The sequence below is a fragment of the Rhipicephalus microplus genome, chromosome 8 (genome assembly GCF_043290135.1).
Source record: "Rhipicephalus microplus isolate Deutch F79 chromosome 8, USDA_Rmic, whole genome shotgun sequence".
Lineage (NCBI taxonomy): Eukaryota > Metazoa > Arthropoda > Arachnida > Ixodida > Ixodidae > Rhipicephalus > Rhipicephalus microplus.
Window position 1 is genome coordinate 13,796,127 of NC_134707.1, and position 15,280 is coordinate 13,811,406.

Genomic DNA, 15,280 nt, shown 5'->3' on the forward strand with positions numbered 1-15,280 from the left:
CGTGGTCCATGGATACAGCCATTTATGTTTTCTTTTTCGGTGTTTTTCCGTACTCATTTGGATGCTCGTATATAATATAAACTTAAAACCATCTGTTCCTTCACACTTCAGCTTTCTCATCAGCTGGCTGATGCCCTCGATCAGATACGTGACTTGAAAGAAGAAATATCAGAGGTGAGATCACCCTGAATATTGGTAATCCATATCGGCATCTAGCACACAACACAAGGACCAAGTTACAGCCGAAGAGCACCTGTCATTGCTTTCACCACTTAGCGCCAGTCTTCTTTGGTTGTAACTCGGTGTTTGAGTAGTGCACTAGATTCTAAATAGTGAGATCAGCATTGGCGTGGATTAAGAGCTGGTGACCCATTCAACGGTGTAACCAGGTAAAGAGGTTTTTCATGTTTCCCTCGCACCCATTGCCCAATCTTCGTGCCTGTATGTCCCTGCACAAAGCCTCAATAAATAACTGCTGTAAGATCCAAAGCAAGCCCCCACCTCCTTGCTGTGAAATATAATCGGACAGGATTTGGAGAAGTCATGCTTGGTCATGAACCAAAACTCAAGATGTTGGGACAGCTGCAAGGAAGTGCTTCTAATGACAGGCTTTATTGAATGCCCATGCATTTGCTGTTATTACCCAGCTGGAGAGAAACTTTTGAAGTTTTATTAGTTATAACAAGCAGCAAAGACGTTTTTGAAGTGTTCCGACAACTAGTAACAACTCGGACTTCAGAGCTCAGAATTACCGCACCTATTTTGATATGTGCACGATTTTGTTGCACACATATCAAAACACTCGGTGGATTTGTGCTCCTGGGAACCGCTGCTGCAGGATTTCGTACCACAGGAACAAATGCTAAAAAAATGACTAAATGGGTGGGCACTTGCCCCGCCGTGGTGGTCTAGTGGCCAAGGTACTCGGCTGCTGACCCGCAGGTCGCGGGATTGAATCCCGGCTTCAGCGGCTACATTTCTGATGGAGGCAGAAATGTTGAAGGCCCGTGTGCTCACATTTGGGTGCACGTTAAAGAACCCCAGGTGGTCGAAATTTCTGGAGCCTTCCACTACGGCGTCTATCGTAATCATATGGTGGTTTTGGGACGTTAAATCCCACTGATCAATCAATCATCAGGGGTGAGCACTTGCTACTGGGTACTTGCTCCAGGCCACTTGCTACAAAGCATTTGCTAGATGGTCGGTGCATATTTCGATTCTCCCGAAATATGGGAAAGGGCAGTTGACCAGATTTTGTGCTTCTAATTACTTGAGAATTAACTACTGTTCACTCTTGAAATAATCTTTCTCTCGGGCTCTCAGTATTTAGCAGCACGTATTTTGTAGTAAGCAATTAGCCGCATTTATCGACGCATCTAAAGTCAACAGAGGCAGTTTTGGAATATGCTCTAAGTGTGGACGAAATCAACACACTGCCGACCAATGTAAAAACATATTCAAAAAATTCCGCCATATCCACGAAGTGAATGATGTTGAGTGGGCGAAGCTCCGGAGGTAAACCTGGTAAACCATGAATCCTCTGTACATTTTGCCCACTCGATTTTATTACATCGCTCCCCCTAGCGTACGTCGCCGCACTAAATCGAACGATTGCCTTCAACCAATGACACGCGCCATATGTGACATCATTCCTATTTTATAAGATCTCGCGTCTTTCATCAACTACAAGCACCGCTTTCTAGTTTATAACATCTTGCATCATTTCATCATCAGCTACAAGTACCACCATCTAGTAAACACTACAAGAACTAAACGAGAGGTGGCTACATACAGGAGACGGTACCGCCATCTAGTGAACACTGCAAGAACTAAACTAGAGGTGGCTACATACAGGCTACAGGGGACGCACAGCCCACGCCCTAAGGAGCTTCGCCCCTAAAAGACGTTTCGGCTTCCGTACAGGAACGTTGCTCACAATGAAGCATGATCAGCAAGTTCGCTTATCTATGAGGTCGTCTAGTCCAATTTCTTAAATATATTAGGGATATACTTTGAATATATTTTACCTTGGTTGGCGCTGAGGTGATTTTTTTTTGTCTTTCCCCAGGCAAGCGGGTGTCTGCCAGACTCTTGACTACGTATACCAAGAATGTGCCAGAAGTAGCATTGCTGGAGAGCGCTCTCTTTAACCTTGTCCCTTTGATAAAGTCTACACTGAATTACCTGTGTTTGTTAGTTGTAGTACAGTATTAGCTTAACACTGATGCTGTTTGGCCACAAGTGGTACTCGCTAATCAGGCCAATATTCAAGTAAATCTTACGTTTCACTTTATCAGCTTGATGTCCTACTGTGGACGGATCTCATAAGGGACGGGTGTGCAAAATACAACAGTGTCACCAGCGCACAAAAGTAGTGAGCTCTTACAGCTCTATTGGTAACGTGCGTTACATGAGTGCGTGCATACGCGTATTTGTGTGTACGCCCAAAGTAGGTAGTATCATTCAACTATTCCAAAAAAAAAAGTAATGACATTTTACAACTGCTGTAGAGGCGCGTGGCTTCGTGTAGACAGCGATGTCGCAGAACCAGTTCTTTCCCACCGCGGTGGTCTAGTGCCTAAGCTACTCGGCTGCTGACCCGCAGGTCGCGGGATCGAATGCCGGTTACGGCGGCTGCGTTTTCGGTGGAGGTGAAAATGCTGTATGCCCGTGTGTTCAGATTTGGGTGCACGTTAAAGAACCCCCGGTGGTCGAAATTTCTGGAGCCCTCCACTACGGCGTCTCTCATAATCAAATGGTGGTTTTGGGATGTTTAACTTCACATATCAATCATCCACCAATCACAGCCAGTTTTTTTGTAGTGTACATGGGCATGCTAAAGACAACAAAATGTTTATCTTAGCCTTTTTATTTGATTGATATGTGAAGTTTAGCGCCCCAAAACCACCATATGATTACGAGAGACGCCGTAGTGACAGGCTCCGGAAATTTTGACCACCTGGGGTTCTTTATAGTGCACCCAAATCTGAGCACATGGGTCTACAGCATTTTCGCCTCCATCGAAAATGCAGCCGCCACAGCTGTGATTTGATCCCGCGACCTGCGGGTCAGCAGCCGAGTACCTTAGCCACTAGACCACCGCGGTGGGGCATTTAGCCTTTTTGAGGGTAGCGAATTTTATTCTCTCCCGTTAGACCTGTTTATCCTTGCAATTCTTCCCATTGTGTACATGTGCGAGTGTGCTCCTGACTGCCACAATGTAGCCCGTAATCGGGTGAGACGAACTCTAGCATTGAATGGTATTGCATCTAGCGTCACCCATTCACGACAAACAGAATGTCTTGCGAGCTGCTACATGGCACATCGCCTAACACAAAGGCAAGAAATGAAAGCACATTTTCGCAGCCTACGCCCTCTACTGACGTCTGCTGTCCTAACGCCACGCATTTTTGTTCCATCCACGCGAATATTTTTCTTCCACATGTTCACGAGTACGGCTTTGTTCTCAGTGAACAAGTGTGCATGTCTTATCTGAAATTCTCCTTTGATTTTACTCTTGCAGCTTAGACAGGCAGCTGCTAAAACAAAGGTAAGCTTTAGCACTATGAAACCGTGGCTGGTGAAGCTTGATATTAGTCTCATGTTTTTTGTTTGTTTTTGTTTTTGCAGGGAGACGTTGATTTTCTCAATGTTGCAGTCCCGACAATGCAAGATGACATGAGAAACGTAAGTCCACCTCTTTCAGCTGTTCATTCATGAAATGTTTTTAGGCAATGTGCTTACAGAGGAAGTTGTCGAGTTCGACTCGATTTGTGACGTAACCATAACTGGTTGGCGGCATGAGTATTGTTTGGGGGACAAGGACAAAAGGTGCACGAGGATGAACTCTCGTCTCTGTGTACCTTTTCTACTTGTCCTGAGTTCACGCTAAACAATCATGATGACCTAACAAGTAGCCCAATCCGCAACCCTGTGGTTAACTTCAGGTGCCTCTACGGACAAAAACTGACGGCACTGAAAACTCTCGTGTTTGTGTATTTTCTGTAGCATCTAATCTAGGGGGAAAAAAGGCTGAATGATGTTAATGGGCTCAGTCACATCAAACTACGTTTTTTCGGCAGGTTCAAATCCAGTGTGAACAGCGCATCTCGAAATCAGAAAAGGCTATCTCCAGTCTCGAGGTAAGCGCAATGCCCCCTGTGTTAAGCGGCGTGGGCTATTCTTGAACTTGGCGCCTTTTCGTTAACCTTCAGTTCCTCATTATGCAGGAATCAAAGAAATTCCTCCTGGAAACTGTGTCCCTTCTTCAAGAGGACACGAGGAAACATCTGCAAGCAGTAGGTGTCTCAAAAGTGTCACAATAATAAATTATGGGACGCGGACTAGTCAGGCCAAATAATGCACGGGTTGATACTCTGAATGTTTATATATTTGCCACTGCACGAATTCATAATACTTCAATAAGTATTACTGTGTTGCATTTTATTTAGAACCGTAAAGAGCTCAGTGAAATAACTTTTCAAGCTGTGTTTCTAGCTCCGTCCTTTTTACGTGAAGCAAATATTACTAAAGCTCGTATTTTACTTTCAAACACTTCTAGACAAGCACTTCCGCTTTGAAAATATTCAAGAACAATTTTAATAAATACATGTGCATAAGATAACGAAGCACAAGTTTACCTGAGATTAGGAAAATTAGTGACTATGTTAAATATTCAGATTTATATGCATGAGCTAATTTAAAAAGCCAACGCTTTTGATGTGAACATTGGGCCATCTGGTGAAGCAGCTCCCAAAGTGGTGCTTCTTTTTACATGTCCTTCAAAATCCGATTCAGCCGCGCGTGAAACTTGACTCGCCAAACACACTATTTTGTTGAAGGCGAAAGACCCGCAGGCATTGCGCCGACTGAAGTTAGAAGCGAAAAACGCATAGTAAAATATATTTCGGCTCCCCTACGAGGATACTTCTTCACAAGCGTATTCCCTTGTGAACAACTCGCATTCTTACTGCACTTTGGTCGTCGCAGTGCTTCCAGGTTTTTTTTTTCCCCTCCAACCCTGAATAATCTCCACCACATGGGCTTTTGTCAAATTTTAAACATCAGTACACCAGCTACAGAATCGCTGACATACGGGTGCAATGATCAGGGTTGCCTCCAGATTTTAGTTTAAGTGCAGCGCTTGCTGTGGAAGCAAATGTACAATCAGCGTCAAATGAAACCCAAACAGTGGCAAGTCTTTGCGATAATGTAGTGCGTGCCGTGCCGTCCAGTTATCACCATTGACAGGCGTGCTCATTCTGTTCCTCCGCTTTGCGCAAATATGCGTAGCTGCTCGTAGTGCTATGAGGATGGCGTGCACTATAGCGTCGCAAAGGCTTGTCGCTGTTCGTGCCTCATTTGACGCTGATAGTACGCATAGGTTATATAGGGAAAAGGAAAAAGACCTCAATCTTCGTGTTACCTTTCACTAGGTAGAGGTAGAAAGGGGAAGACAGATGAGAAGGAAAGAGGAGAGAAAAGAAGACTAGAATACCAAGTGCGGAAGGGCTATAGCCTATTCAGTAGGCCACTACCATGCAAAAATACAAAAAGGCATTGACTGATTTTGTGTGCGAATACAGATCGTGTTGGCATTAGAGCACTGACTGTTCTGACAAGAGTCTATTGTCAATGTGGGTGAACATAGAAGCTAGCGGTAGTATGTGCTAGATGCTAAAATTATGGATGACCTCTTTCCCTTTCTCTCAATCTATTCTCTCTCTCTCTGTCTTCGTGTTTGTACTAAGAATCTGGATTATTCACGTAAATATACTAAAACGTTTGAATTTGAATTCTTGTGGTGGGTTTGCGTGCTGACGCTACTCCAGAAGTTTAATGCCTTGTTGCGGTGTTCAATGTTGCCTGCAAAAAACCGTTTCGTCATCTTAGAGGGCACAACTTTAACCAAATTAATTATCGTTTTTATCGACTTAACGGCACCAGTCTCACAAAACCATCTACCAAATCTTCCGGAAGCATTCTCAACACCTGCAATTAACATTTTACGCTAGCCTTGTTGAGCTGATGTTGCAATAAATGCAGGATGAGGCGTATTATGTTTCATGATGAGTATAAGGAAGCTCTATTTACGCAATGAGTGCTAGGGAACTTTCGATGTCAAACAACAGACAACACACTCATTTTGCAAGGTGGCATTTTATTACTCTATAGTTGGTTATTCGCTTCAAGCGCAATCTGCACTTTAGAGCAGTGTTTGGCTGCCTGAATATGAGGTATATTCGAAGCATAGATCAGTAAGCAAAGGTGAAACTCACTAAGACTCATTCGAAAATATAATTTGCTCTTTGGACTGACTTCAACTCCCACTCAGCAAATTTTCCTGAACCGAACTCATTCGAACTCACACTCTCACACTCACAAAAACATTTTTTTTTTTCAATCGGACTCACTTGGACTCAAACACAGCGAAATATTACTCAACCTAACTCAATCAAACTCGCACTCACGACTTGATCTGAGTCTGGGTGAGTCCGAGGAAGTCGACTGAAGTTCGCCTGCCTATGCTAGCAGGTCTCTTGTTGAGGGTACTCTACATGAACGCTCATTCGTGGCACTACATTCAACGCTTGTCTATTGGCTGCCCGAGCCATGAAATGTCAAATGTATCAAGTCCAGCAGACTTCTACACGCAAAAAATGAAGTCCGAAAGATGTTTTGGTGGTGATACTATCTTGACCTGTGCAAGATAAGTCACAATGAAACAGTTGTGTCATTGCACTTTCCTACCCAATATTTAAACCCACAGTTTTGATGAATTAATTGAAAGAACGAGTAGGTTAATATTCTGAAACTAGGTGTGACACTTTCTTGCTAATTCAGTAAGCGTTAGCCCATTGCTCCAATGCGAATCAGAAAAGCATTGCCATGTTTTCGATGAAAAAGAAGAAACACGGAAATTTTTATATCCGATTTTTCCACAATTTAGTTACCTTAGAAGCGAAAACGACAAGAAGCATTGTTCCACAGTCCGTGCCATGTTAAATCGGTGCTTTGTTCCGGCTTCAAACAGCCTTTGTTCACGTTCTCTGGTGCAGGTTCAGGAGATGGTGCAGAACATGACAGAAAAGCTTTCTCTCCCTGTGCATGATTTACAGGTAACAGAAACATGAAACGTGCTTGCCACCTCATCTATCAACGTTTTTTTTTTTACTTATTGGCCTGCGCGGTGTACTTATTGATTGAGTTTTATGGCTTGCTAATATTTCTTAAATATTGATTGTTTTAATTAGCTTGTATTTCGCAGCATGCCGGTAAATTCTATTTGTGCACAAGGTGCACCTAAAGATAAGTTTGTAGTATCGCTTTGGTGCTCGTGTAGGTGTTGTCAACACTGCGTAATCATGCCGTCCATTCCTGAAGTGTGTACATTTCAACTTAAGTTCAAAAAGATATGATTTTACCGGTTTGCCACAATGTCTAGTCTGCTGTTATCTGCTGCTGGTAATCACCGTCTTTTCAGACGGGGATGACCAGCAGAGGCACACTCCACCACAAGAGATGAGGTCAATACTAACCCCCGTAAAACTGGCACGCCAAGAATTACAAGGTACACCCTACAAATATGTAGGTACTCTTATGGAAACGTCGGCCAGCCTGCATGAGGCACTTGTTTTGTTAATTCGGCTTATTCAAAAAAAAATTATTGAGATATCAAGCCGGGGAAGTATTTAGGTAGGCCTGAAAATGAGTATGGCGAAAACAAAGAAAATGTTGAATGACCTGGCAAACAGAATTCAAGATCGAAATTCATACACTGGAGTGAATACAAGAATGTGTATACCTTGGACAACTACTTACGGGAGAACACAATCCCAGAGCAGAAATTCGCCGAAGAATAACAATGAGGTGGAGCTCATTTGGCAGGCACTCTCATGTGTTGTGAGCAATTCAGCCCCTATCAATGAACCGAAAAGTGCATAACCACTCCATGCTCCCACTTATGACGTATGGAGCAGAATCAAAAAGAATAACAATAGAAAAGAGCGAATGTGGAGGAGCACGCAGCGTGCAATGGAACGTAGAATGATATGGATAACGTGCAGAGATCGGAGCATAGCAGGATGGGCCAATAAAAGACTGGAATTGCCTACGTTCTAGATGACATCAAGCGAAAAAAAAATTGACCTGGGCTAGCCACATAACTCGTAGAACAGACAACCGGCAGACAATAAGACCAACAGATTCGGTTACCAAAGGAAAAGACAGTCAGTGAACTGTAAAATGCAGTCGGGAACTGCTCTTACTGTGCCCGTGCCACTGGGGCAACAGTAATGCACGCGCCACATCGCGATTATCAGTATTTTGCCAGCGTCCGCAGTGAGGCCGAAAAACCGGGGAGCCAGATCGAGTGCGTCACGCCTACTGAGACGCTATCGAATCTGTCTCCCCAGGGAACGCGTCGCTGTGCGTAGTCTTCCTGGCAAGCGAAGCTGCACAAGTATCCCATACTTCAGGGACAACGAGTTCGATGTATCATAACGCTGCCCACACGGTACAACTGCGACGGGATCCAGTTCCCCCGGAAGACCACTCATTGCGCGTGTGTTTCCTACTTCTGAGACACAGTCTAGACCGATCGCGCGAATTCTCTACTTCGGATGTACGATCGAGTCCGAACAGAACGTACCACAGCGAAAAAAGAAGGGGCTTCACCTTATGCAACACACAGGGGCCGTTATGTAAAACGGCCGATATTAACAGACCGCACAGGCACAGCGGATTACATACACAGAAACCATACGGTAAAGCTAGAAGTGCAGGGGGGCGGGGGGGGGGGAATAGCCCCGAAGCCTGGCAACCGCATTAGGCGAAACCGAAAAGAACCTTGCCGTGCATTTCCCTATGCAGAGCGTTAAGCAAAGAGTGATGCTTCGTTGCTAAACTCGTCATCCTGACTTCTTGAGAAACTGTGCCAATAAAATTCCTTGTAATAATGAGGTAATCCTCAGTTTAATAACTTTACTGTGCTTTGATCTGCTTCAGCACGGCCTCATTTACAAATCAGTTACTTAAACACAACAACTGTTGGGTAGGAAACATGGAGCTTTATTTCTGAATATATCTGCTTGTATATTACATATTATAACAAACTGGTAACTCAATAATTAGCTAGTTGACTCATCTTACTCAATATCGGCACTCAATTATGGATATACTATTATCTTTGCAGCAAAAATGCAACTGGCTGCATGGTGCTGTTCAAGAGCTTAACAGGAAAACGGAAAAGGTACAACGCCGATCCAACTCTTCTCATTGCTGCTGTGGTAATGTAAATGAGTATGTTGCCCACATTTATCTGCAATGCGTTAACTACGCAAGCAGAAGAAAACGTTAGAACACAGGTCAGCACACTGCGGCCCGCGTGGCAATAGCGTGGTCCCCGGCACGACATAAGAACCCTTGTCCACCCTTTCCTTACTACTTCTTATCTAAAGGCCGTCATGGCTATTTCGGCATCAAAGAGTGTTTTGGCTTGCCATTCATGTTGCTACATTTCAGCCTTGCTACATGGGGGCTCAAAACTTGGGCTTTTTTATTTTTGTTTTTAAGGAGAGATGTAACTCAGACACTTTTTTTCAAAGTATTCACTTTAGTGCAATGAAACTTGAGCTGTTTATAGAACTTTTTATGCTTATTTCAAATATATAATTAGTGTCTTGCAAGTTGCGTACTATTAGCTATGCTACATGATGAAGTGAAAACCTTAAACCTTTCCCCCTCTCCTTCTTTTCATCCGTAAGCTTTCGTAATTCTTTACCATTCGCAGTTCATAATGCTTAAAATAAAGTGTAGCATACAAATAACTAATTAGGAAACACATACAAAAATATGTAGTAAGTCTAAAAAATAATAGACGTAAAAATGCCCAAATTTCACCTACCCTAGTAAAGGTTTACATACAATTTTTCATTATAAAATAAAATATTGAAAATTAAGCTAGATAATTTTCTTTGCATACTTTGGAAAAAGTTTAGGCAAAATTTCGTGCAGATCCGAGCACTAGAAATGGCCGAAAAAGGAGGGGCACATAAAGAAATGGCAAAATTTATGTTTTGAGAAAACCGAGCTTTAAAGTTAAAGTTTAGTTTTTATTTATGAAAGATGTCTTTATATGCGATGAATTTTGTACACCAAAAAGAACAATCCTTCTTGTAGTGGCCACTACCACTGAAACACACCAGCACCATGAGTTTATCCCTCTCGACGTTTTCGAGCCGACTCTTCACAGACATTTCGCTCACAGACAGGGCCATGAAACGCTTGCCAAACTTCTTCCACTCTATCTGGCAGAGCCTTGTGCCAACTGCAAGCTATGAAGAAGTTCGACAGGACTACGAAATCTAAACTAAGTCCAGTGTCGTGGGACACAACAGTGCCGATGCCATTTTGCGGCCATGTTTGTGCCAAACACCATGACATGTACATAATGACAGTGTCATCCCCGCTAAGCTTCCACACTGTGAGCTTCTTCGACCTTGCAAGATCGGCGCTGACGTCATCCATTGCCGTATCACGAACTTTCTGGCTGATGGCTGTGAATGACGTTTGATTCATTGGTTTTTGCAAGCCAACAACGCCGCGAATCAGACCAGCTGCTCGTAGTCTATTCCTACAGAGCACACCGCCCCAACGGCTTTCTCGCGCGAGCAATTGCTTTTTTTTTTCATTGATAACAGAGATGAATACACGAAAAAACTCCCAAGCATTTCCCCGAGGGTGAACATGGTTAAGTGCGAATACACGGGGTGATGCTATGAGGGGTATTTATTAATTCGCACTATTATATATATTAATCACACTATGGTGCCTTTATGGTGTAATGGTTCCTGGGAATCGCAATTTGATCACACGGGGGAGTTTACGTTAACTCACTTGCGAATGCCAACGGATTTTAACTTTACTCCCCCTCACGACCCGCTCTCGGCGGGAGACTGGGAGAGAAGGCGGGCGCGCGAGAGAGAGGGGTGCGCGCGCAGCTGCAGCGAGCGAGGAGAGCGGAGGAGCGAGCGAAGGGGGAGGGGGTATAATACCCGTGCCACACGGGCAGAAAAAATGGCATTTACCCCCGAATGCCTTCCGATTTATTGCCATTCGCGCGGTGCCACACAGGCGAACAAAATGGCATTCATCCGAATGCCATTCGAATGCCATTCGCCACCAAATGCCTTCACCAGAACTCAGTTGACTGAGAAATGCCTACTCTCGACGACACAGCTCGCGAAGTGCGATTTACCTGAAAGTATATAAAACAAATCATATTGAGCTAAAATAAAATTTCCCGCCTTTTATTTGCACTAAAGTCTTAAAAAGGTGCTTTGAACGTTATACGAAGAAAATAAAGTATCGACAATGAAACGCTTGTCGCGTTTAACGAAACTTTGGCAAACAAGCATGCAACACTGGTATTTTCATCGCCATCGCCATCGAGTTCACTTTCTCCGTGACTCAGGTTGAAATGGTTTGATATTAATTGAAGTTCAATGTCCTGAAGCTGCCGCATAATAACTCGCCTCTGCTCCAAAATTATTCGCTCTTGAGCACGATGCTTTGCACGGAAACACACAAGTGCTGCCGTGAAAAAAACGAACTCTGCGAACATCTTCTTCTGAGAGATGCGACAGGTGCAATGCGACATGATTGATATGTGGGGTTTAACGTCCCAAAACCACTATATGATTATGAGAGACGCCGTAGAGGAGGGCTCCGGAAATTTAGACCACCTGGGGTTCTTTAACGTGCACCCAAATCTGAGTACACGGGCCTACAACATTTCCGCTCCATCGGAAATGCAGCCACCGCAGCCGGGATTCGAACCCGTGCCCTACGGCAGGTGCAATGTGACAGGCGCCCTTTTCTATTTACGCTGTGTATCTGAGTAGTGTTGGCTTAGGTTGCTACGGTCGGCTGCAACATTGTAAAACAAAGCAAGAAACTAAAACTAAGGACAGCGTAATACGCTTATTTCTACATTTAATGATTATCTGATGTGTATGAAGCTTGTAAATGCTTCTTAATTTTTTTTTTGTTGCTATTCACTCAATGCTCACTTGGAAGGTGCTGTAATCGACATCATCAAGTCAAATGTCATTCGCTTTGGACGTGTAGCAGCGCCGGCGAAACAAATGTCATTCAGGAACTGAAGGCCTTCGCCACCAAATGTCACTTTCTATGCCCGTGTGGCACGGGTATAAGGCGCGTTACTGACACCGATATCAGCGTCGCGTCCGTGGCTTATTCGGTAGAGCGTCGCGCTGCGGCCCGCCAAGTCCTCTTTCTTTTAAAGATAGAGAGAAGACTGCGGACGCCGCCGACGGCGGTGGATGGTTTGGGGTCGCTTATAAAGTGTATTCACACTTAAAAAGCATTGTTCAGCTGTGCTTCTCGACAAGACATGGACTCCGCAAGTAGGCTTTACAGCACACACAGGCGCGCAGCTGCCAATGGCGGTCCCCGATCCGTACCACATGACAAGCCAGTCGCGGCGCTCGAGAAAGTGCGAAAGCGTGCTTCTTTTTATTATTTCTTGCGCCGCATCAGCGAGGGAAACTGTCGTCATTGGAAGAGTGAGTCTCGACTCTTCGCATCATGCGATCGAGAATAGCGAGTGGAGGCGCATTATCGGCGGCAAGGTGCTCGAAGACTGCATACTTTGGGCCTTTTAACAGGCACCTTGTGCTCTTTAGACGCAATTTTAAAGCATTTCCAGTTAAGTCGCGACATGTATATTTTTCAGCACAGTAGGTACTAACCTTATCAAAACAGGCGAAAAGAAAAATGGTTAACTTGAAAAAAAAGTACGCCTTTTTTGACCCGCATCTCCCCTTAACAATATTTCATTAATTACAATTGGCGAAAATTTCAGTCGTTGTCTGAAAATGAGCTGCCATGTGCAGTTATGTATGAAGTCATGTGTTATTCCGTACACAGTGGGTAGACATGAGGCAGAAGTGTGTGTGTGTGTGTGTGTGTGTGTGTGTGTGTGTGTGTGTGTGTGTGTGTGTGTGTGTGTGTGTGTGTGTGTGTGTGTGTGTGTGTGTGTGTGTGTGTGTGTGTGTGTGTGTGTGTGTGAGAGAGAGAGAGAGAGAGAGAGAGTGAGTGAGCAGCACATTTCAAGCATCGCAGCAACAACCACAGCAAGCATAGGAGCACATACTAACGGCTTCCTCTTTACTGGCTCGGTGTGGTCAACAAAAAAATCAAGAGCACCTTTAGGGGGCGAAGCTCCTTATGGCGTGGCTTGTGCTTCCCCGTTGTGGATAACCCCGCGTTAATTCTTGAACCGGCCATAGAGGGCGGTACTTGTACTATACACTGAAAGATGCGAATGGTACGACGCTAGAGGGCTGTACTTGTAGAAAAGTATTGACGTCACACGTACGAAAAGAGAGAGAGACGATCGCGTGACTACGCTCGCGTGTTCTTCGGCGGCTCCGTATGCCAGGGAGCGCTCTTTAGTACAATAAAAGCATCGCATGAGCACGCGCATTCAGACGTTTGGCGGTGGAGGATGGACAAGGCTGCTGAGCGGCGTGCGCGCAGGACGGCGGCGGTGGTGGCGGCGGCGGCGGCGGCGGCTCGCGGTCGAAGAAGAGACCCCGACGAGGACCCTGCAGTACGACAACGGGAGGCCGAAGCGGCAGCGGCGTGCACACCCATCTTCGCCTCACTCTCCATCATCCAACCCCGTGGATATGCTGTCATTTTTTGCGCTTACTTCATTTCTGTCAATGCCTGCCGTGGTGGCCTAGTGGCTGGAAACTGGGCTGCTAGGCTGCATTTTCGGCTGCGTAGGCTTCCGTGATTTGTCGTGAAAAGAGAAAGATTTTTCAGCTGTTTTTGATAATTCATTGTGATTTCCAGGCCACGTGCTGCGCCGAAATGTTTCGCTCACTGCCCCGCCGTGGTGGTTTAGTGGCTAAGGTATTCGGCTGCTCACCCGCCGGTCGCGGGATTGAATCCCGGCTGCGGCGGCTGCATTTTCGATCGAGGTGGAAATGCTGTAAGCCAGTGCGCTCCGATTTGAGTGCAATCCAGGGAACCCCATGTGGTCGAAATTTCCGGAGCCCTCCACGACGGCGTCTCTCATAATCATATGGTGGTTTTGAGAAGTTAAACTCTACATATCGTTCATATCCATCAATTATTGATGTCAATAATGGCTCCTTCAGATCTTCTATAGTCGCGTAGCTTACAAAACTATTTCTGCTCCATATATTCAAAAGGGTCTGCCATCTTTACCCTTTTTTTTTCTGATTTTCAGATGCAAGAAGACTACTGTGAGCTTGTGCAAAACATTTTTACACCTCAAGAGGAAACTAAGAAAGGCAAGAAAGGTTCATCCTCTCGCTAATAGTTTTCTCTGGAGGGCCACAAATCCACGCCATGTTTCCCTTAAATTTGGCCCTTGAAAGGAAGATGTTTTCTATTATTTCTTTTTGATTGTTGTGCGGTAACTTACGCTTTACTTCTGCATTTTGTGTGACAATAAATAAATGATCACAATCGAAGCACTTGTGTATTTTTTTCTTTTATATTTCAGACTGCATTAAGGAATCGTCAGAAGCGAAGAATGTGGGACGAGCACATTGAAGCTTAGATATTGAAGGTATTTGTGGTTCAGAATAATGATGGAAGACATTGGGGTAACTGCTAGCATAAAGGAGTACTGGCGTGAACTTTAAATATTTTGGTATTGATGCTCTAAATAATAACCTTGGTTTCGAGGACCCCAAAAAAAGAGTATCATGGTGCTTAGGAATGAATCGCATGTATTTTAGTGCTGCTATCTTGAAGGGACGCTTTTCGTTTCTATATCGAGGGGATGGCTTTTTTGTGATGTGCCATGAGAGCGTGACGTCACGGGAAGACATAAGTTTGAGACTACTTGCGGTAGATGTGCCATCTCCTCATGGGGAACGTAGCGATGAGGGCATTGCCCCTAGCGACCCCGACAGCGATTTCTGTGATTGAGGACTCATGTAGGCCGCAGAGTTCGCAAACTAAATGGAACTAAGTTGACTCATCGGTATAATGTCCATGGCGGTTGGGCTGGCTTTCTGATGCTCAGCGACGAAAACTTCAAAATGAATAAAATATTTTATACTTGTTTGAAGACTCTGGCGTGTGGAGAGTGCTAACACTGCACACCAAGAAAGCCAAAAATGCCCCTTTGCGTTGTCTCAAAATTATGTCAGTACTGCTTTAAGCCATATTACTAAAAAGATTATTGAGCCTTGCCCTATGGGGGAAAATCGGG

The 15,280-nt window shown here is 44.6% G+C and overlaps 1 protein-coding gene across 7 annotated transcripts in view; it reads left to right on the forward strand.

Annotated features, from left to right (window-relative positions):
• Positions 1 to 14,531, forward strand: part of LOC119164156 (uncharacterized) — a 42,376-nt gene extending 27,845 nt beyond the window's left edge. For 2 of the 7 annotated variants that reach the window (XM_075871083.1, XM_075871086.1), the window contains 8 exons: positions 112 to 174; positions 3,524 to 3,550; positions 3,631 to 3,687; positions 4,083 to 4,142; positions 4,230 to 4,298; positions 7,059 to 7,118; positions 9,194 to 9,250; positions 14,285 to 14,531. In XM_075871083.1, the coding sequence (XP_075727198.1) occupies positions 112 to 174; positions 3,524 to 3,550; positions 3,631 to 3,687; positions 4,083 to 4,142; positions 4,230 to 4,298; positions 7,059 to 7,118; positions 9,194 to 9,250; positions 14,285 to 14,374 (483 nt within the window). In that variant the 3' untranslated portion in view covers positions 14,375 to 14,531. Of the gene's footprint in view, positions 1 to 111; positions 175 to 3,523; positions 3,551 to 3,630; positions 3,688 to 4,082; positions 4,143 to 4,229; positions 4,299 to 7,058; positions 7,119 to 7,483; positions 7,568 to 9,193; positions 9,251 to 14,284 lie in introns of those variants that run through there. The other 5 variants (XM_075871087.1, XM_075871090.1, XM_075871085.1 and 2 more) reach the window with 4 other exon arrangements.
• The last annotated feature ends 749 nt before the right edge of the window (positions 14,532 to 15,280 follow it).